At 36.9% G+C, this 22,983-nt stretch overlaps 1 protein-coding gene across 2 annotated transcripts; it reads left to right on the top strand.

The window, feature by feature from the left end:
• Positions 1 to 10,615: 10,615 nt before the first annotated feature.
• Positions 10,616 to 22,888, top strand: LOC147492519 (dynamin-related protein 3A-like). Of its 2 annotated transcripts, none has more exons than XM_086565873.1 (20): positions 10,616 to 11,107; positions 11,528 to 11,810; positions 11,925 to 11,953; positions 12,076 to 12,177; positions 13,040 to 13,108; positions 13,198 to 13,257; positions 13,556 to 13,669; positions 13,921 to 13,969; positions 14,824 to 14,933; positions 15,216 to 15,308; positions 16,259 to 16,351; positions 16,455 to 16,592; positions 18,525 to 18,638; positions 18,754 to 18,852; positions 18,974 to 19,016; positions 19,490 to 19,638; positions 19,742 to 19,888; positions 21,266 to 21,318; positions 22,150 to 22,252; positions 22,421 to 22,888. In XM_086565873.1, exons 1-20 carry the CDS (start codon positions 10,754 to 10,756, stop codon positions 22,706 to 22,708), a joined length of 2,490 nt encoding a protein of 829 aa, XP_086421999.1. In that variant the 5' UTR covers positions 10,616 to 10,753; the 3' UTR covers positions 22,709 to 22,888. The 2 variants fall into 2 exon arrangements, with proteins under 2 accessions (XP_086421999.1, XP_086422000.1); XM_086565874.1 differs by having other exon boundaries at positions 10,641 to 11,107; positions 22,153 to 22,252.
• The last annotated feature ends 95 nt before the right edge of the window (positions 22,889 to 22,983 follow it).

The following is a 22,983-nucleotide window of genomic DNA, read 5'->3' on the forward strand; positions in this document are numbered from 1 at the left end:
AAAAATTGTAGTTTTAACCCCTTAATAATATTACATTTAGACCAATTATGTTTATAATAAATAGGAGTTAGTACTGTTTATGTACTTTTGTGTATTTCAGGTTTTAGAGTCATATATGTGAAGAAATATGTCATTTTTGTAAAAGAAAGGAGCAAAGATTGGTTGCTAAGAAGTTCTATGGTTAAAGCCCAAGTTTCAAGGAGAAAAAACATTTTTAAATCCCAGTCAAAGCTGAAAAGTCAAAGTCAACGCGGATAGAAATAGAACAGAAAAGTCAACAGAACTTCCACAAGCCATATCATTGGACTCAGACCTCGGAATTTAGCCTATTATATGTTAAAACGACCGGCTCAGAAAGAGCTTTCTAATGGTCTAGGCCTTAATCCAATCAGAGGAGTAAAAATGTACAAAAAGGCTGTTGCAGTAATTTTTAATAGAGAAACCCTTTTTGGATTTAAGTAATTAGGTTTTGGGCTTGATTTAATGGCCCAAAACATAGCTCCAAAGCCCATGCACGAAATTGTAAACCTAACATTCTCCTATATAAAGAGGGTTAAGGCAAAACAAAACTCGGCTACTCCTCTCTTTAGTTTAGTTGTAAATTAGGGTTCTCACTCTCTCCCATTAGTTATTTAAATTAGTCTAAACCTAGTTTTATGTTTTATTAGCCTAGACACCATTAATTCAAGTCAAGTTATCTTTAATAAAGTAGTTATTCATTATGTCTTCTTCTACTTATTATTTTAATTATGATAGTCTAATGAACCATAACTAAACCTCCATTAAAGGGGTTTGATTAAAGCTTTGATGAAGACTTGATGTGTTAGTATAGAATAGTTGTAGTAAATATTCCACTATAGAAGGTAGTTAATTCACCATCAGAATGAGTTTTAATTGCATCACATGCTAATTATTAGTTGGTAGAGATGTCATGAATAATTAGGGATAAAAAGACCTAACTTTTATGTGAAAACATAAAGATTAGGGTTGCAACAAAAATCTATACTAGCATATTAAGAAATAATCAAGGTGGAATCAAATCCCCCTAATCTCTTATTCTCATTCACATATTCTCATTAAATTGTCATAGTATAATTTAACATATTTTAATTTGTTATTTTCATCATCTTAGTATAATTAAATCATTACTCTCATTGATATTGTAGAATTGTTAAGTTAGAGAAATTGTTACGTTTAACCAACTAGGAGTGGAACGAATTCTGACTCCCGTTATTGAATGATAATTGATAGTAGAACTTTGATAACAACAAGTGGTAATTCATGCTTTTACGTCTGCCGATTCTATTTAGCGTAAGCGGAGTAAATAGTTAATTTTACTTTTATCATATCCTAAGGTACTCTACCAGAGTCGACATTCCTAAACTCATAAAAGTCTCGCCGAAAGCGGCACTGAAAATAACTTGTTTATCTATACATACTGCCTAATAAGTATGACAATGCAACAAGGACCATCTTGGATCATACTTCAAAGGCTTGGGCGCATATGTTGTTCAAGTCAAGGCCCAACATATCATCAATATATCTGATATATATCGTTTTTTTGGTACACCGACATCGATATATCCAATATATATCTACCGAATATTGAACCATTTTTTCTCGATATATATCGGAATTTATGATATAACGATATATATCGACCGATATATCCGATATAAATTGTTGACTTTGACCGATATTGTTGATTTTGACCAAATATTGTTGACTTTGATCGATATATTGACGATATTTCTGATATAATCAACGATATTTCCGATATAATCAATGATATTTCTGATATATCGACATACAAAACAAAATTTTGACTGGTCAACAAAAAAATAGATATCTCTGATATTTCTAATATATCGGATATATATCGATTTTTGGGTACACCGAAATATTCACCGAATTCGATATTTTGGGCCTTGGTTCAAGTATGTTCTTTCCAAGGCTAGAGATACGAAACTACATTACAGGGTTGTACAATTTTACTTGGAGGAAGATCCGCCTATATAACACAAAATGAAGTTAGAACCATCTTAAATAGCACATATTCTAAGAACTCAATCCAAACAGTCATCCAGAAACAATTCTCACCGTAATTGTATTTAGTTTTGGAGAGAAAAGAAGACGGGAACACAAATCTAACACGATCCTTGTTTTTAAGACATAGGTTTCACTTATGTCCTGGTTCGTCCATCAGTTTTCATCTTAGTAATGAATAGTAGGAGCCAATTAGCAAAGTCAGTAAAATTTTTGGGTGATGATACTAGAGGTCTGGGGCTCGAACCCCGCTAACATCAAAGAGTTACTGATCTCATTTAAAACAGGCTTACCACTAAAAAATAAATAAATAAAAATGACAATGAGAATAAACAAAACAGTTGAGAAATCACCTCGATAAAGAGGTTGAGACCGCATAATTGTGCCATTTCAGATATACGTTGGACATCGATGAGTTCAAACACCAAATCCCTGACAAGATCTGAATGTTCCTCCACGTAAAATTGTACAACCTTATAATGCAGTTTCGTATATCTAGTCTTCAAAATAACATATTTGAACAACATATGCTCCAAACCCTTTGAAGTATGATCCAAGATGGTCCTTGTTGCATTGTCATACTTATTAGACAATATGCACAGACAAACAAGTTCTTTCCAGCTAGTGTCGCTTTTAGCGAGAAATTTTTATGAGCTTAGGAATGTCGACTCTGGTCGAGAACCTTAGGATATAACCCATAAACTCTGGATGGCGATACTTTGCATATAGAACACCCAATTCTATAACTACGCCTATATATACTGGCATGTCCTACAACACAACTTTCCATGGAAGAAATTAGCTCATCAAAGCGGTCGTTCATCTGATGGTACATGCTAATTCTCTTAAAGTGATCCGCCTATCAGCTGCCATAATAAGTTGTCGGGGGACGGATGTCACAGTTTCTGCCGTCTGTTGTCAGCAGAAACTGTGTCGTTTGTCCCCCGTTTTAATTAAATGGTCGGATGCCCTTCCAATCACTCAACACGATTTTTACTTAGCCAAATTCAATCAATTATTCACTCACATGCATTTAATTGTCATCAAAGCCTCAACCCTCACAGTCTCAACCAACTTCATTTATACCATTTCAATCAAATCCATCAATTGTTCTAACTCTATTTCTTGTTTCAATCACATCCATCCATGTCGTCTAATTAGTTAGATGACATGTCTAAATTGAAACTTTTTGAAACTTTTTTATTTTTTTGAATAAAAAAAAAGTACATTATTTTTTTTGAAACCAAAGTGAGAGTTTCTTGTTTTTTTTTTGTCATAATCTCTCATAGATACTTTGATTACATTTATAAAAAAAATAGGTGAGTATTCAACCAAACAAGAAAGTACTTGCATATCTAATCATAATAAAGCCAATTGAACAACACCATAATAAGCAATGTCACTACAAATCAATCATTATATTGATATCGGAAGTTCGAAACCCATAAAGGGAGTAATGCGGCTATTAGTTTATTACACCCAACACAAAAATAATTTTGTATTACATGAAAAGAAAATAATGTAACTTTCGATAAAGGTTTCTATTTCAACTTCTAACTATAAAGAATGTTCTATGTATCTCCCTAAGGCTTAGATAATGTAACTTTGAAAAGGAAGACTAGTCATCTAACCATTATAATGGCTCAATAAGCTCAAGATTGCTAGGCATAAACAATATACATGCCAATACAATACAAACATTAAAGGAATAAAGATTACAAATTTCAATAATCATTTATCGACCTAGTCTAAATATATATATGCCAATACAATACAAATATTTTGTTATGTTAGAGATTATCTAACATAACAAAATATAAAAGAAATATCACTACATCATTTATAATAACAAAATATTATCTAACATAACAAAATATAAAAAAATATCACTACATCATTTATATAATAATTTATTATATAAATGATGTAGTGATATTTCTTTTATATCTCTAACATTACAAAATATAAAAGAAATATCACTACATCGTTTATATAACTACATCATTTATATATAACTACATCATTTGTATTGTATATGCCAATACAATACAAATATTTTGTTATGTTAGATAATATCTAACATAACAAAATATAAAAGAAATATCACTACATCATTTATAATAACAAAATATTATCTAACATAACAAAATATAAAAGAAATTATCACTATAAAAGATATTTATTATAAATATCACTATATAAATGATGTAGTTATATGAATGATGTAGTGATATTTTTTTTATATTTTGTTATGTTAGATAATATTTTGTTATTATAAATGATGTAGTGATATTTCTTTTATATTTTGTTATGTTAGATAATCTCTAACATAACAAAATATTTGTATTGTATTGGCATATATATATTTAGACTAACATAACGACAGTTGATATAATAAATGATGTAGTGATATTTCTTTTATATTTTGTTATGTTAGATAATCTCTAGATGGTAGCATCAACTGTCGTTTGATCGAATTCAAAGAAAAACCATCTCTAGCTGGTAGCATAATTGTTTGCAATAGCTATCTAGTCGCATCCATATTTGTAAATTTGCGATTTCATTTGCAGATACGCGCTCAATAATAAGAGTGTCTGAGTGGATTTTTTTATAATTATTTTTTTAAATGGTATACGCAACATTATTGGTAGTGTCGCTCCAAATTTTTGTTGACTTTTTCAACTATTTCAACAATGTTTTAAACTATTTATTTTCATTTATTTTATTTTTCTTGGTTACTTTTGCAACCTGACACTCCACTCCAACCTTGGGTTAGTTCTCTAACAAGTAATAACAAACTTGTTCACAAAACGAACACTTGAAGATATCTATTGTAGATGTCAAAAGAAAAGTTTAATTCACGTACATATATCTAAGTATCTAACTAACAATGGTTTATTACTGCCATGTGTAAAAGTTGTATTTCATTTAACCTTATTACAGTAGGCAATTCGAAGAAGATAGGTTGATTGATTGGGTTTGACCGAGTTCATTTGGACGAACTGCCTACATATCAAGTTCTCTCTACTGGGTTTAGACTTGAATCAGGTAAGACGTAGTTCCTGTCCCCTATATATAGAAAACATTGGCAGTCCTTCCTCTTCGTTAGCATTAGGTCAGATCCTGGTCTTTAGGTCATGATGGCGAGTTATGGCTATTGATGAGGTGCGTGACTGAAGTTGTGGTCTTGAATGCATCAGTAAAAGCGTACGTTACTAGCCGTTATGGAACGGGGTGAGCGAACACTATGGAGGTCGCTCCAAGACGAGGTCGTCCATTCGACTTTAGTTACTTTGAAGTGAAGTCGTAGGGTGAGTGTATGAGGTCATTGGGTGAAGAGTTTGTTGGCTCTCTGTGAAGCGATTTGTCATGAGTTCGTTGGGAGAAGTGTCTTCTGATAGTGTTAGTTCGTGATGGAGAGACAGTTTGGTTCGCTATGAAACAAGCTGTTATAGGGGGGGAGTGCTCTCTTGATGAGTTGTGCTTGATACATGTATAATATACATTGGTTGTGTATATTAGCCCCTCACACATCCCCCTCTCATTAGTTCGTTCATGTTCATTGGGGTGAGCTGATGAGAGTTTAAGTTCACACGTGGGAAGCATATAAGGTAATTACTAGACGTCCTTTACTTGTGAGTGATTTAGGCTCTGATTCGGACTTTGTCATGGGGAACGAGGTGGCTGAAGCAGTTATGAACGAACCAAGAGGTATGTGTCTTTTAGCTCAGATGAGGACTGGTGGTACCCTTGGGGGCAGTTCGAATGCTAAAAATAATTTGACGTTGTGTTCTATTAGCAAGCGTCCTGTGGGTGAAAATGACCGAGAACGTCTTCTGTGCCCAGAAGGCTCTTTCTTTGATTTGGAAGAGGTGACTATGCCAGTTCGAATGCTGAAAATAATTTGACGTTGTATTCTGTTAGCAAGCGTCCTGTGGGTGAAAATGATTGAGAACGTCTTCTGCACCCAGAAGGCTCTTTCTTTGATCTGGAGGTGATTGTGGCAGTTCGACCACCAAATTTGAAAAGAAAGGTTGGTGATGTTGCTAATAATGTGGGGACTGTAGGAACTTGTGATGGAAAGGTGGCGATGGATGGTCCATCTCTCTCTAAAACTATTGACCTTAGTAAGTTTGACTTGGATGTTTTTGATAAGGAGGTCGGTGGTGCGACTCTTATTTCTTCTCCTACTGTGAAGCAGAGAAGTGTTATGAAGAATTGTTTTAAGGGGATGCAAACACGGAGCCAAAGTGATGAGCTCGATAGGAGTTTATTGTATGTTCCTCCTAAGATGGGAAAAACCCATTTGGTGAAGCAATCTGATTGTAGCTTCAAGTCGCCATTGGTGGCGAGCTGCTTGTTGGATAGTATTGCTTTGGATGGTGATATGAAAGAGTTGGCTGAAGGCAAGGAGTTGGTGGATAATCTGAGATCCATGGATGTTAGCCTATGTTATGTAAGTACTCTGTTTTATGTCACCTTTGTGGTGTTTTGATTTTTTCTATCATGAGGACTTTGATTTGTTTTGCAGATGCTTGATGGTTACCATCATCTAAAACAATTGGCTTTGGTTGGTGATACTTATAAGAGGAATCTGGATGTGGCTCATGCGGGGCTGGAGAAAGCTAATGAGGAGCTGGTGAATGTTCGTTCTATTTTGAAGTTGGAGTTTGAAGCTGGAGAAGGATGACTATGATGTTTTGAAGAAGAAATCTGACGATTTGGCTGTGGAGAAGGTCGGATTGGCTTCATAAAATAGCGATCTAGTACGTCAACTCGAGGTGGAGCGAGCTAAGTTGGTAAAAGTTAAAGATTTTGCAAATAAATGCAAGTCGGTAGCAAAGTTGACTAAGAATCTTTATGAGACTTTGTTTAGTGAGAGTGGAAAGTGGTAAGTATGTACTTTCTAAGAATTTTTTAGAACTGAAGGGAAAGTATGGAGACTTGAAGTTGCAATGTGTGCATGATGCTTCTGGAGCTAGAGATAAACTCATACCTGGAGGTGCAAATGGTGCCAATCTAACGGAGGATGTTCCTACTGTGCTTTTCGGAGATCGTCATGCTATCTTATCCGACTCTGTTGATGGAGTTATGGATGATGGGGGCATGTCCCCATAGTTTGAGTAATGTAATGTTTAAACTTTGCCTGTTACGTTGGAGTGACGGAAGGCTGTTTACTTTTTGGACTAGTTTGAGCAGGTCGTTACTTGATGTAATCGTGCTTTTGCGAACTGGTTTTCTAAGGTGGCTCGAGCAGTTCTTTTGGTACTATGGAGCTTTGTGGACTGGTTTCCTGAGGTAGCTTGGGCAGTTATTTTGAGTAGCTTTGATGATCTTTTTTGCTTGAATGTTCATTTGTTTTTAGCGTAGTAAAACTCTGTTAATGTTGTTGTGGGAGCTATGATCTTAGAAGTATAGTTCCATAGCTTGTAGTTTTGTGTTGGAACGCGCCTAACTTTAGATCATCATGTGTATGAGTGAGTAATCTTTAGGGTCGGTGACGCTTCAGTAGACTAAGTGGCCATTCCATCGTTGGGCTGCTCCTATCTTCAGATCGTCCTGCATATGAGTGACCGATCTGTAGGTTGGGTGGCGCTTTAGTAAACTGAGTGGTCGTTCCAACGCTGAGTTTCCCCTGGACGAGGTTGTCAACCCGGCTTGAGTTACTTTAGAGTGAGCTCGTGGGGCGAGTACGTGATGAGTTGCTCCTAGCTTTAGATCGTCCTACGTATGAGTGATCGATCTATAGGTTGGGTGGTACTTCAGTAGACTGAGTGGCCATTCCAACGCTGAGTTTCTCCTAGACGAGGTCGTCCACCCAGCTTGAGTTACTTTGGATTAGCTTTCGCTTTCCATTGGTATGATACCATGATAGCTCGATCCTGAACTGGTCCTAGAAATATAGGTCCCCAGCTGGCGAGATTATTTACCCGGGTAGAGTCACTTTGGAGTGAGCTTGTGAGGTAAGTTCAAGTTAAGTTGCTCCTAGCTTCTGCTTTCCATTGGTATGATACCATGATAGCTTGATCTTGAACTGGTCCTAGAAATATAGGTCCCCAGTTGGAGAGACTATTTACCCGGCTGGAGTCACTTTGGAGTGAGCTCGTGAGGTAAGTTCAAGTTGAGTTGCTCCTAGCTTTCGCTTTCTATTGGTATGATACCATGGTATCGATCCTGAACTGCTCCTAGAAATATCGGTCCCCAGTTGGCGAGACTATTTACCCGGCTGGAGTCACTGTGGAGTGAGCTCGTGAGGTAAGTTCATGTGACGACTGCTGAATTTGATTAGATCTTTTGTAAGTCGTCAGCATGGCGTTTTAGTTGGTATGAAAAAGAAATGTGACCTTGCACGTAGCTGTTAATACATATTAATGGTAGAAGATAGTCCGGATTGGTGAGGTGCTTCTTTCGGTGCATTTGTTTACTGGCGAAGCCCTTAGTGTATGATTTGCACTGTGCGACTATGATTGTGAGTTGATCTTGGTGTGGTCATATGACTGGTGTCAATCTGCTCTGAGTATGTGAGATCAGGGGCTATTTGTGGCCAGGATGTATTGGAACGTATTGCTGGTTGATCAGTACGCTTCGTCCTATGTGGTTTGGTGACGTCTCTCTTGAGTAAGGGTGAGTTTTGAGTTGGTCACTATGTTTTTTGTATGGACGGAGTTTCTTGGGTGCATTGTCCTGGTGTAATGTTCGTCTCCCTTGTTATGGGGGAGGCAAAGTGTGACTTCGTGGTTATCGCAGTTCGTTAGTCGTTTTAACGTGCGTGTGGAAGCGAACTGGTTTGACATTGTGAACTAGGTTTTTTTCTATACTGAATTGTAAGTATGGAGCAAAACATGTTCCATGAAAGAAAGATAACTTTATTGATGAACAGAAAGGTAAGACATTGGCGAAATAAAAAATACATGTCAAATGGACCTTTGTGAAAGCATAGATACTCCTTTGCTCAGATGATGACGGTTCTTTGCGAACTTTGTGTACCGTGCTGAATTGGCTGATGTACGTTGCCATACATCATCGTTGTGGTAAGTGACCTAGTTGTAAGTCAGTGAATCTGGACGATATGGGTGGATCCACTTGCGAACTAGGAGTGTGGAAGGGGAGTCATGTTATGATCTGGACTTGACTGTTGGGACGTGTGTTTAAGTAAAAGCCCCAGTAGTTTGACCTCTCTTTTGTTTTTGCAGTTCGCCACTATTGGCGTTCTGGTGGACGTAGTCCCTTTGTTATGGACCTCTACTAGGTTGTTGCAGTTCATTGTCAACGAACTTCTTCAAGAGTCCTTTGCTGATCAGGTATTGTATGTAATTTCTTAAGCACTTACACTTGTCGGTGTGATGGGAGTGAACTTGGTGGAATTGACAGAATGGCTGACCGGTGACATTTGGTATTGGTTTGATATCTGGTTTGAAAAATGGAGTATTTCTGATGCCCTGTTGAAAATGTGGCTTAACGATTTGGAGAGTTTCGCAGATTGAGTTGTGCCATGGGGGGTAACCAGTTCGATTTCTGGAATCGCAAGGTACTCAAATAGGTAACCTTTATCGAGAAAGTCTTGAATGTGGCGTTTCAAGTGCTAACATTCATTGGTGTGGTGGTTGCCGAGTTAGTGATAATGGCATAAGCGATTACCTGGTTTCTTGGGGAGCTTATCTGCTTTAAGGGGTGGGTTGAAAAAATAAAGTGTGTTTGATTTCCTCGAGGATTTCTTCCATTGGTTTGGATAGCGAGTAGAACTGTATGCTCCTTCGCCGTGTTCTTTTCTTCTGGTGGTTTGAAGCTGCTTCAGGCTTCGGTATTGCGTTCCTCATGCTATATATGTTGTCATGGCTGCGATGGTTCTCTGGTTCATATGGAACTGGAATGTACGGCGTGTTCCTTGTGGTTGCGCTGGTTCGATCTTCTGAGTAATCTTCTGGCTTGAGTGGTTCGTCGGTGTTGAGGGCGTTGATGTCGGATGTAGGCTCCCGGTTAGGAGTGAAGTTCTCATCAGGTTTTGGTTGTCTTCTTCTAAGTTTGAGATTGCTTGTTGCATTGTACTCACGGCAGAAACAAGTTGCTTGACTGAATCCATGAGGATTTCCATGCTTCGTGGGCCTGAGAATAATGACTTGATCGCGTTGTTTTCTCTAGAAAATCGACCCGCAGACGGCGCTAATGTAAATGTTGTATTTCGTTTAACCTTACTACAGTAGGCAATTCGAAGAAGATAGGTTGATTGATTTGGTTTGACCGAGTTCGTTTGGACGAATTGCTTACGTATCAAGTTCTCTCTGCTTGATGAGTTGGGTTAACACGTATATAATATATATTAGCCCCTCACACAATGCATCTAAGATTCTAAGGCATCATCACTGCTCATGGTCGACACACACTTCTTCAACCCAAATGGTCCTCAAACCTAGCACCACATCCGCAACCATGTGTCATAACAAAAGTTTAGATGAAGATATAAAAAAAAAAAAAAAAAAAAAAATTAAGCTATCTATCTATCTAACAAAAAGGAACGGTGTGGGTGGTTGGGCTTTTTAAGTCGGGCTTCTGGTGGGTTTTTCAGTGCCTTACGGAACAAAAGTTTGACCCGTGCTTTCCCTTTCAAAAACCTAAACAACAGAAAGAAAAAAAATGAATTAATTTCCCGTTGAAAATTGATTTTCCCATAATCTCGGAAGTCTCCAGAGAAACTAGGGTTCCACTAAAAATGGCAGACGAACAACAAACTCCGTCACCCCCAATACTGTTTAACTCAGTAATACCAATGGTAAATAAACTACAAGACATATTTGCACAATTAGGAAGTAATTCAACCATAGAATTACCGCAGGTAGCTGTTGTTGGTTCTCAAAGTAGTGGTAAATCTAGTGTTCTAGAAGCTTTAGTTGGTAGAGATTTTCTACCTAGAGGTTCTGATATTTGTACTAGACGTCCACTTGTTTTGCAATTGCTTCAGACTAAGAGGAAACCTGATGGCACTGCTGGGGAAGAGTATGGAGAGTTTCTCCATTTGAAGAATCAAAAATTTTATGATTTTGAACAAATTAGGAAGGAGATTCAGGTCTGTTTTATCAAAAGATTCATCTTTTACATACATTCTTTTACACTTCAACTACTAGTGTTTGCTCCAAATTAGTATTACACATAAACCACTTGTGCATGTCTATGCCATACGACCATAGAGACTTATCACATAAAATTTTCAATACACTTGTGTGACACATATCGTATGATATTGATAACTATGGAGAGAGATGTGGGTTTCAATCATCTTCTGAGTTGGCTACAAGGAAATTAAATGGTGTTACTTTCCCCTCCTCATAAAATGAGGCATCAACCTAAGACAGAAGTTAAGCCATTTTGATAGTTGGCTGGATCTTAAAATGTGTGGGTTACCTATGGGGTTCTTGTACTAGTGTCATTGTTATATCTCTATATTTTTCTGACTACTTGACAATATTTGTTATTCTCAAAATTGCAGGCAGAAACAGATAGGGAAGCTGGAGCAAACAAGGGTGTTTCAGACAGACAGATCCGGCTTAAGATATATTCACCAAATGTTCTTGATATTACTTTAGTGGATTTGCCTGGGATAACAAAAGTCCCGGTTGGTGACCAGCCATCTGATATTGAGGCTCGAATTAGAACAATGATAATATCATACATCAAGCATGAAAGTTGTTTGATTTTAGCAGTTACACCAGCAAATGCGGATTTGGCAAATTCAGATGCACTTCAGATTGCTGGCATTTGTGATCCTGATGGTATAATTTTTTCACAATTCTTATACAAGATTGTTTTTCATCATGTAATTGGAAGTATGGATGTATTGCCAACGATACCAGGGATATGATTGTGATGACTATATCTGTTGGCAGGTTATCGGACTATTGGTGTAATTACAAAGGTGCCCTCAGCTATGTTGTCTTTCTTTCTTTTTACTTTTTTATTCATAAATTTCAGCAACATTGGGAGTTATCGTTGTTTGCTTTTGAAGTAAATTATTAACTTTCCTTCAATTTGCATCAGTTGGATATTATGGACAGGGGTACTGATGCCAGCAAGTTCTTGCTTGGGAAAGTGATCCCACTTCGACTTGGTTATGTGGGTGTTGTGAATCGTAGTCAACAGGTAACCTTGGCACCCTGCTGCTCACAAGTAGAGTATCTAGACAATTTGACATTATTTACTCAGATTTTACTGGCTGGGTGAGGATTGTTTTTCTCCTCTCCCTCCATTCATTGATTAGCAACTACAGTGTATGTGTATGTGTATGTGGATAGAGTTCAAAAATCCCAAGGCCTAGTTGAGTCAATTGAGTCAATTAGGGTGTTTTTAGGCAAGGTGTAATGTGGGTTTTTCCAGTACTGCCAAACAGCCTTAAGTATATAGCCTTAAAGATGTTCTTAATGCATGTCAACTCTAATGAAAAACTTGAGTAGCTGTGTGATGCAAATGGTGTAGCATTTTGTTGAGAAAAATCCTGTAAGTAGGCACTGAAGTTGAATGATAGTACTCTTCCATGAAAACAAATAAAAGTGCTATCGTAGCCAAGTGGTATAAAATGATGACATCATATGGTATCTACTATCTTGGCATATTTTTCGATGTTGCCTTCAAGGCATCTTGTTCGGTAAGCACCAGGAGGTTGACTGAGCTCATAATTTAGTTTTATCTGTTTGGCATGTAAAGATGTCATCCTTTGTTGTGATGATAATTTCTGTTATATTAACAGGCACATGATTTGCTAAACCATGACAAATATTGGTTTGTGAGTTTAATTTTGTATCTTTTAATCAAGAAATGTTTGATTATCAAAGGCGCATGTCTGGAAACTGATGTCAAATCGTTGACATTGTTTTGTGATATAAAGGCAACAGATTTGGTGTAATTAATTTGTTTGGTATAATTGTATTCTTGAAAATTTTTGAGTTGGTTACTTTGTGTTATCCGCAAGCAGCTAATTTTGTTTATTTGTGTTATGAATACACAGGATATCATGAACAACCGTAGCATCAAGGATGCCCTTGCGTATGAGGATAAATTCTTCCGCAGCCAACCTGTATGTTTATACTGATTACTTTGGTTATTGATGATCTAGGATTGGCTTTATTGTTAATGTCTTTTAAATCTGGTATAATGCTGCTGCAGGTATACAGTGGTCTTGCCGATCGCTGTGGTGTCCCTCAGTTGGCAAAGAAGTTAAACCAGGTAGGATAATTAAGTACCTATAGGGGGCTTCTGGACACCTATAGGAACGTGGTTTTTATGTTAGAAATATATTTTTCACTCCATTCTTTAGTATATGGTATTGATCTCTGTTCTATAATATTTCTCACCCTCTCCTTTTTTTCATTTTATTTTTATTTTTTCTAATAAATTGATTTTTCTTTCTATACTTTCTTTTGACATGTTTTATGATGTTTGGTCACGTCAAAATGTACCACATTATCAGCTCCTGTTACATTTTGTTTCAAGCTACATCATCTTTATATCTTGCTGCATGCAGATTCTGGTGAAACACATCAAAACCGTACTTCCAGGTCTGAAATCACGCATCAGCTCTGCATTAATCGCTGTTGCAAAGGAGCATGCCAGCTACGGGGAAATCACGGAATCAAAAGTATGTAATATTGTTTGTCAGAGTGATGCTAGTACAACAGTAGTTAGACAATGAACTTGTATAGTTGTATTGCTGTAAATGAAACCGGCTTCACTTGTGGAGATACAATTCTAGATGTTAAGTGTGAACTTATTCATGTATCTTTTAGACCACAGTTGTAGGTTGATATGTTCTGATTCTTTAAGTTGTTGATATGACTTTTGCTTTATAAAATTAGTTTACATTATTTATATGATTCTGCCAATTCACAGGCTGGTCAAGGAGCTCTTCTCTTGAACATTCTTACAAAATATGCTGAAGGTAGACATTACCCGAAGTTCCATTTAATATCTCTTGAGCTTTTTAAGTTGAAAATACATATAGCCATACTCATTTGTTTATACTTATTTTATACGTATCTGAAAATGGTCACACTTTACACAAGTAATAGTTAATAAGTTTTGAGGGCCAAGTTTTACATTTTAGGCTCTTCCTGGTTATTCTGCATATTTAGCAAAAGTTGACTGGTTAAAATAGATCAAGGTGATTCAAGGGTTATGACTGTCTTACTGGTATAGATATGCGTCTTCTCTGGGTAGAGATTTTGGTGGTAAAACACCTACCAAGACAACCATACCTTTGTTCACACACAGTTCAAATTTAACCAGCAGAATTTTGCGTCATTTGCATATGGTGAAGCAGAGTTGAAAATTGTATTTTTTAACATGATTGCTCCGGAGTTTATTTGTTTCTTTGAAGTTATGAGTCTAAGACTTCTTAACCTGTAGCACTTATGTGGTCAAAGGCATCAATGGTCTTTAAGACCTGTGAGGTGCCCCAAGGTGCCAACTTTTGATAAACATGGTTCTTACCCATCAAGGTGCTTTTGCGGCCCCACTTGCGAAACCTAGCAGCCCCTAGCCCCTCATAATGTAGGTAACTAGATTCTTTATTGGTATTATGCTGCTCCGCTTCACCTCTTTCAGTTTTTGGAACGTCTAAAAAATGGCTTTGTACATATCCATAACCCTTGTTGAATTGGTTTTAAATATGTGATCTGCATAGAAACAAATCATTTTTTTTTCAATATGATTTTCCGGTTTTACCATTGTTGCTAATTGTTTGTGCAAATTCTTGGTTCTTCTTAAGACTCATGGATAATCTGTTTAAAACAGCGTTTTCATCCATGGTGGAGGGGAAAAATGAGGCCATGTCAACGTCAGAGCTATCTGGTGGAGCTAGGATTCATTATATCTTCCAATCAATCTTTGTGAAGAGTTTGGAAGTGCGTATTAAAACCTTTTTGATTCTTTTACATGTTGTGATTTTCAAAGTTGTAGCTAACTTTTCATTTGTTTCTATGAATATTCCATTGCCTGTTATATTTGATCTACCATTTTTACTCTTCTAGTATTGTAATCTTTTGCAATTACTTTTCGTATTTTCCATGTTTTGGAATCTCTTAGACTTATTGCCTTGCTTCCATGTGACACTTGGAGGCTCTATCTATTATTGGTTCACCCGAGTAACCTGCCTTTCTTACTGACACAATTGTATCCTCCTGTAGGAGGTTGATCCTTGTGATGATCTAACTGATGATGATATCCGCACCGCCATCCAGAATGCAACTGGTCCTAAGTCTGCTCTTTTTGTACCTGAGGTGGGCTGCTGTTAGAGTTTTTACATAAATTCTTTCTTTTTTAATCATTATCCTCATCATTTGCATGGTATGTCACATGAAATTACTTGCAAAAAAAATTCCGCAGATTTTTGTGTAATATAAATTTCAATTCACTGGACTCTAGATTCTAATTAATGAAAATGAAATAAACTAATTATTCATTCGTGCTCCTGCATTGTTCTTCCCCACTTGAAAGTTGAAAGAGGTTCATCTACAAACGTGTGGTTCCAATGCCTTAAGTTTGGATCATCTGTCTTTGTGGGAGTAAATCCGACCACGAGTTTTGTATAATAATATCTATGTTGTCAGGGACAAGGGACTAGGTTACCAGTTGCTCCCTTAGCAACACTTTTGACAAGGATCTGAAACTATTGTAGATAACTTTACTGCCTTAGCCGTCGCTGTGCTGTCTATTACAATATAGTTCAAATTTAATTCCTTTAACTCTAAATTTAATTTGATTACAGTCGTCTTTCGGTAGACTAAAGTAGACTCCTAATCCTAATTAAAATGGAAAGACTGATTTTAGTAAAACACGTAATGAAGCAAATAATAGATCCCGATGTGGTGAAATACTAATGTACTATTTATTTATCCTTGCTCCCGCGTCCCTATCATTATTATTGTTATATATTTTGTGATCTGGAGCAGCACCCACAATTTGCTTCAGTCTTTTGCTATGGATAGTCATTTTTCTGTCAAGTTATATATAAGTGATGTTACCTGGACACACCATATTTTAAAATAATCCGTGTTGGATACGTATCCATGTGTCCGCGTTGGACACATATTGTATGTGATTTACCTCAATTTTTTATATTTCTCCGTGTTAAACACTTTGTATCCATGTTAGATACGGACACATGTATCCGTGTCAATGTAACTTAGTATATAACTAATATAGGTTTGATTTTTTATTTGTTAAATAGGTACCATTTGAAGTTCTTATAAGAAGGCAGATTTCTCGTCTGCTGGATCCAAGCCTTCAGTGTGCAAGTTTTATCTATGATGAATTAATGAAGGTGGGGTACTTTTACTGTTAAAATATCTTAAAAGTATTATTAACATGGGACTGTCTTCCTCTTCCCAACCGTCAAACACTAAATTAAAATGACTTCACCTCAGATGAGCCATCATTGTATGAGCAATGAGTTGCAGAGGTTTCCTGTTCTTAGAAGGCGCATGGATGAAGTGATTGGAAATTTTTTGCGAGAAGGTCTTGATCCTTCAAATACGATGATTGGACACCTTATTGAAATGGAGGTACTTTAAAGTTTCCTTTTGCAGTCAACTGGCACCTACTTTATATAGCTTTGCAGAATCAACTTGCCTTCACTGAAGATCTAGGATGTGAGGCTCGGACACTATAAATTTTGTTGTCTTTTATTTTATGATATTGTCAACATTATCCACAAATCTTATGTCCATAGTTTTTGTGTTACTTTTTGGATCAATCAAGGGTATCATGGACTATGTTGAGGTTGTACTCATAGAGTCTTGATCAGCTTTGCTTCCTTGAATGTTTTCGAGTATGAATTGTTGTAAGTGTTGTTGTTTGTGGTTACATTTAGTACCGTGTGATTATCATTTTAGTGTTGTGCACTTAGTCACACAAACCGTCTAAACTAGGTAGCATTCTCGCTCTCAAACCACGCTTCGGCGATTTTAAACACAAACCTCCATAAATCCGCGCTCTGAAAATTTGAAAACCGTGCTTTCAGTTTGGAAACCGCACTCTACCTTTAGGTATGTATAAATCGTTGGGTTTTGATACAAGTATGCCTTCTACAACAAACAATTATAACCCAATTGCACTTGTTGAATAATATATGTTGTACGATGGAAATTGAGATCAAAATTGATTCAAGAATGAAATCCCCAATTGTGTAATCGGTGTAATTTCATAAATTTAACATAAAGAATGTCTAGAGCAAAGAGAATAAGGGAAGGATTTTTGAAACCCATGTACGTATAAGGTGAAGATTAATGGACTTAGAATACGTGTTCTGGACTAAGAAATTTCACCAATACAGTAATGGCGGAATGTGCGTATTTGCTTCTCAATTTGGAAGAAGAAGATCAGGTGCTCCTAGTAACAATACGTTACTATACTCCTAATCAAATATGCTCTATACTTTGTTTGACTTAGAGCACATTGTTATTGGACCAGAGCCATTTAGGCATTTAGCCCGTCGCCATATTGATTTTGTTAACTTTTCTATTACTCATAAAAATGATTTCTATTGGACCACTTGACAAAAATAGTGAGATATTAATAAAAAATTAATTAAAATTATATATAAAAACAAGCGCTCCCTAGACGCTCTCAATACGGGAATTTCTCACTTTATGCGCTTCGGCGCTCCTGTTTCCGCTCCCGCTCAACGATCTGGTGACTAAGGTTGTGCATAGTATCGAATGATGACTTCCATATTAGTGTGTAACGTGTTGTAAAGACAGAAAGCTAGTTTATAGAGATTGACGTACTCTGCAGTATTTTTATAAGGAAGAATTAATTTTTAAAACCAATCAGATAAGAAGTAGGTCAACGCGGGTTCAATAGAGTAAAGAAGTGGTCACTAGTTCGATTCCCTTCAAGGCCACTGGTGAGGCCGTACCTGGTCGGATTTGCAACCAGGGCCCTGGGATTAGTTGAGGTGCGCGTAAGCTGGCCCGGACACCCGGGTAGCAAAAAAGCAAATAAAATAGAGTAAAGAATAGATGGTCTCCCGAAAAATGGATTTTGGGGATAATTATGTGTTCTTCATGCATTTGAGCTTCCGGTTAAGATAGTGTGTGAACTGTGGGTGGGCACAATCATTTAGACTGCATTTATATGGAACCATAACATTCTACGTAGTGACTCACAGTGCACATGGTGTAGTTTGCATTATGAAGTTTGATCCTTAACCCTCAGTCTAGCTGAATCTACATCTTGTTTATGACCCATCTTATTATTAGGAAGACATTCTTGACATTTGATGTTGTCACAGGCAACATGCACTCACAAATGTCCACTTGGCTTTTCTCAGCCAATTTATTAGTTGCTCTCACACTTCTCGTGTTTTCTTCCTTGCAGGTTGTTGTAACCTATCTCATATGTTTCTTTTTGTCAATGCATTTTTTGTTTTCGACATACTGGTTTATACAGAATACCTGCATTTTCAGTCTTTTTTTTGCTTCCTTATTTCACAGATGGACTATATAAACACTTCACACCCAAATTTCATTGGCGGGAGTAAAGCTGTAGAGGTTGCATTGCAGCAGATTAAGTCCTCCAAATTATCTGCTCCCACGAATAGATCGAAGGTATGCCTTTCTGTGTTCCTGCCACGCAACTGTTCGTCTTTGGTTGGATTGATGAATATATGCAAGCGCCCTTCCTATTTTACATTGGTAACTCATTTGCACCTTCTGGATTTAGGACGGGCTAGATTCTGAGAGACTACCAGCATCGGAAAAAACTCTGAAATCTCGAGCTATTCTTGCTAGGTCACCTGCAAATGGTATTGTTGCTGACCAGGTATGAAGTTGCTATGATCGTTTACCATCGATCATGTGAAGTTTACTGAAATTTGTCAATTATGCTGCATTTTAATGTTATGGCCTATAATTTATTATTCTTATTTTTCTATGACAACTAGGGAGTTCGTTCTGTCACAGAGATTGAGAAACCTGGATCATCTGGTAAGCCTCCTCATATGAATAATAGCATTCTAAGTTTTGTATACCTGAAGGAGATGAACGTGAGGTCGATATTTGAGAATGACTGTATGATATATATATGGATAAGTAGGGTGCAGTATATAAAAATAGAAGTAAATTGGAAAGGTATTAAACCCCAAGTCCTTGACTTGGTTTGTTGTTTACGTTTTTCAATTGGAAATGTTCATTGCATTCCTTGTAAGAGGTGGTGGCTAAACATATTACATTTTTTTCTCTTTCTGACAAGTAATATTCATTAGTAAGTGGTGCAAAAGAACAAAAAGTACATAGCAGTGAGTGGTGGCCAAATATATTACATGAATCGTAATGTTTCAATAATATTCAGGAAATAATCTGGTTCAAGTTGGTTTATATCATCAAATTTTGGTGGGACTGGAAAAGAAAAGAGGTGGCTAAACATATTACTTGACTCATAATGTTTCGATAATATTCAGGAAATAATGCTGGTTCAGGTTGGGTTATATCATCAATTTTTGGTGGGGGTGAGAGCCGTAATTCTACAAAAGAGAACCCAACAAGCAGGTTATATAGTGAACCAGTTCAAAGCATGGAACATGCACTTTCTTCAATCACGCTGAAAGAGGTAACTGAACTGAAGACATCTGTTTGTAAGCAAAATAAGCTATCAAGCATCTGCATTTTTCTTTTATTATTAATTTGATGGTATCTGCGCACATTGTGCTTAGCCTCCAATGATCTTGAAGCCCTCTGAAACCCATTCAGAGCAGGAGATCCTTGAAATAGCAATTACAAAATTGCTGTTGAAATCGTACTATGACATCGTGAGGAAGAACGTTGAAGATTCAGTGCCCAAAGCCATCATGCACTTCCTGGTATGAAAATATTTTTTTGCTTTTTGTTATTTTTATGAATCAATACCAACTGACAACACAATCAGCACCTATAAATTAATACTTCAAACATGAGAATCAAAATCAGCATAGAATATTCATACAAATTTTAGTACCACTACCCTAGAAAGTTAGGCACTTGCCTACTAATCATAAAATTTGATGAGAAAGGAAAGTAGCATCTTTCCATCAATGAGTTTAGTTTTCCCCTCCGGACACACCCACCCCCGCCATCAGTATTTGAAGCCTCAAGAAGAAGAGAGAAGACACTCCTTTAATCTTGTGGTTTCTGGGTCGTACTAGTTAGGCTAATGGGTCAAACTAAACCCAACTATTTGAGTTGTTCATCAGCCCAAACTTTATACTAAAAAGGACCTAACACTAAAATCCATACGAAGCCCATTAAATGTTTGCTACTACTACTCTTAAATAAGCACAAATATATGTGGTTTCACATTGAACCTTTCCTAATTATCTGGATCAAGTTGGGACATTATTCCTTTGGACTATGATGCTTCTTGACCGGAGTTGGTATCACACATCAGTTACTTATTTTTATAAAACTATGTTTACTATTATAGTATTATTTGATTCCCATTTTTTACGCTTGAATACAGACACATTTTTACTTCTATATAGATAAGATAAACTCAGACATGGATGCACGTATTTATTAGTGATTGCTACACCTAACCCTCAAATTTCACAAATAATTGAAGTTTTAATATAATGTATGCCTCCTGTTTTTAGTACCTGTAGGTGAATATACTGTTACTTGTTTGCTTAAGCACATACAGTATGTCTTGTGAGTTGTGACACGTCTCTTAAGGCACAAATAATGAAGAGACCAAAATCATTTTGCAAGGAAAATCAGTAATGACCTCATGTTCCTTTATCTCGTCAGCCGCTTTTTGTTTAGCAAGCACCTGATATAGAGATTTTACTGTGAATATATTGCCTTTGTCCCACTTCCACTCTCTTCCATCTTCATCAATCAGTCTTTCTCCCTCTAAATAAATTACATCTAAGAACTTGACCAGAATATTTAACTTCCAATTATTAAGATTCCTCCTCAATGACACATCTCAAAGCATTCCCTCACTACCTCCACACTTCTAATAAAATAATCCGAGATTATAGCATGCCCTTTCACATGCTGTATTTTACCAACAAAGCCTTGTTATTTCAACTGAACAGTGTTTTTATCAACAGTTTGTTTCATGAGTGAAAACTATTTGGTTGAGAACATAAACTTGAAGAAACATTCTTTTATATTTGCATTAGCTTTTGTCATATGCTAATAAATGCAAAGTGTCAGTTGTAACGTTGGGTTTCTGATGCTGTGATAATTCTCTTTAGGTCAATCATACCAAAAGAGAGCTGCACAATGTATTCATTAAAAAGCTTTACAGGTAATATAGTCTAGTTCTGCAGTTCGATTGCAATGTATTCTTAAATTTGCTTTTGTAGCATTTCTGATACTGAATACTCACAATTACCAAAATTTGATGCATGTTGATTTTCAAACGTGGATATAATTGCTTCTTTTTTCTTTTGTTGTATATTCTACTTGATTCCATGAACCAGATCGCCCAAGGACCTGGGTCACTCGGTGTTGTATTGCAACAGAAGACCCTCTGTGTTGCATTTGCTTGCTTTAGACATTCAAATGAGTTTAATAAAAATTTGAAGCTTGATGATGGAAGTACACAGCTTTCAATAGTATGGGATCTGATTTGTTTTGAGATTAGTCAAGCTATTAGTTAAGGTTGTCCAAAGTGGTCGCCTGAGGCCTGATGTGGACCTAAGATATTCTAGTTATGCCTTAGTTAAACCTTTGTTTGGATGTTTTTGATGATCATGGTGCACTACCTCTTTTTCGCTTAAACGGTTGTTTGGCCTTCCTCAGAAAGTAGGACGCAGTGGCTTCTTACCACGCCTTTCCTGTTAATACACACACCGAATATTTAACTTGGTGCAACTCGTGAAAATGTAAGTTTAATTTGCACGCACCTTTCATTGGATTGGAAATAGCCTGAATGTTGCTGGGTGAACCCCAATTTTGGATATGGTATTACTTCAATACTGTATTGCAAGATTCTAGGGCCGTACTCATTGTCTGCGAAGAAAAGACACAAGATATAAAGTTGAGCTACTCATATGTAGTGAGTGTACTGGGCTGACTACCGTAAACAATTTAATTTTATATACCTTGATGGTTGTTTTGGTATTTTGTTTTAAAGCAGAGACAACCTTTATGAAGAGTTGCTCCAGGAACCCGACGAGGTGGCAACAAAAAGGAAGCGCACCAAGGAAACACTCCGAGTTCTGCATCAGGCTTTCCGAGTGAGTGCTAATTTTTATCTCAAGTGACATGCAGTAGATGAGTTAATTTTTATATATATATATAAACTTCTATGAGGCGATGGCTAGGCGCCAGGGTTGAGCCTAGAACCCAGGCGAGATCACCTTTGACTGCATATCATATTCATAATTCTTGTTCTTTTCTGGCAGACACTGGATGAATTGCCACTTGAAGCTGAAAATGTCGAGAGGGGATACAGTTTGAGTAATGACCGAACAGGGTTGCCAAAACTTCATGGACTTCCCTCATCGTCCATCTACGCAACAAGCAGTGGGGGTGATTTCAGTGCATTCTATGCAGCTTCTCCAAAGAACCCAAAATCCCGCAAGTCATCTCATTCGGGGGAGCTTAACTCACCATTTCATGCAACTGCAGATTCCAATGGCAGCTCACGCAATGCCACAACACTGGGTTCCTATCCAGCTGTTGAAGCATAAGCATTTAGAAGTGGCAAGGGAGACCAAGTTGTCAATATTAAGTTAGTATATTCATTTGATTCCCTTTCTTCATCTGGACAACGAGATGTAATCTAGTCAAACACCATTATTTTTTATAGTTACGACGTCAGTATAATAACGTCACCAATTTATAAGCAGCTCCCTTTTTTATTTGTGGAATCCATTCTTTCTCAAGGAATCACTCTGTGTTGGCACGTAATCTAAAAGTAACATGCAATTGGGCCAGGCTTTTTATCCAATGGGCCTTTTGTATG

This window comes from Coptis chinensis, chromosome 6 (genome assembly GCF_015680905.1).
Source record: "Coptis chinensis isolate HL-2020 chromosome 6, ASM1568090v1, whole genome shotgun sequence".
Lineage (NCBI taxonomy): Eukaryota > Viridiplantae > Streptophyta > Magnoliopsida > Ranunculales > Ranunculaceae > Coptis > Coptis chinensis.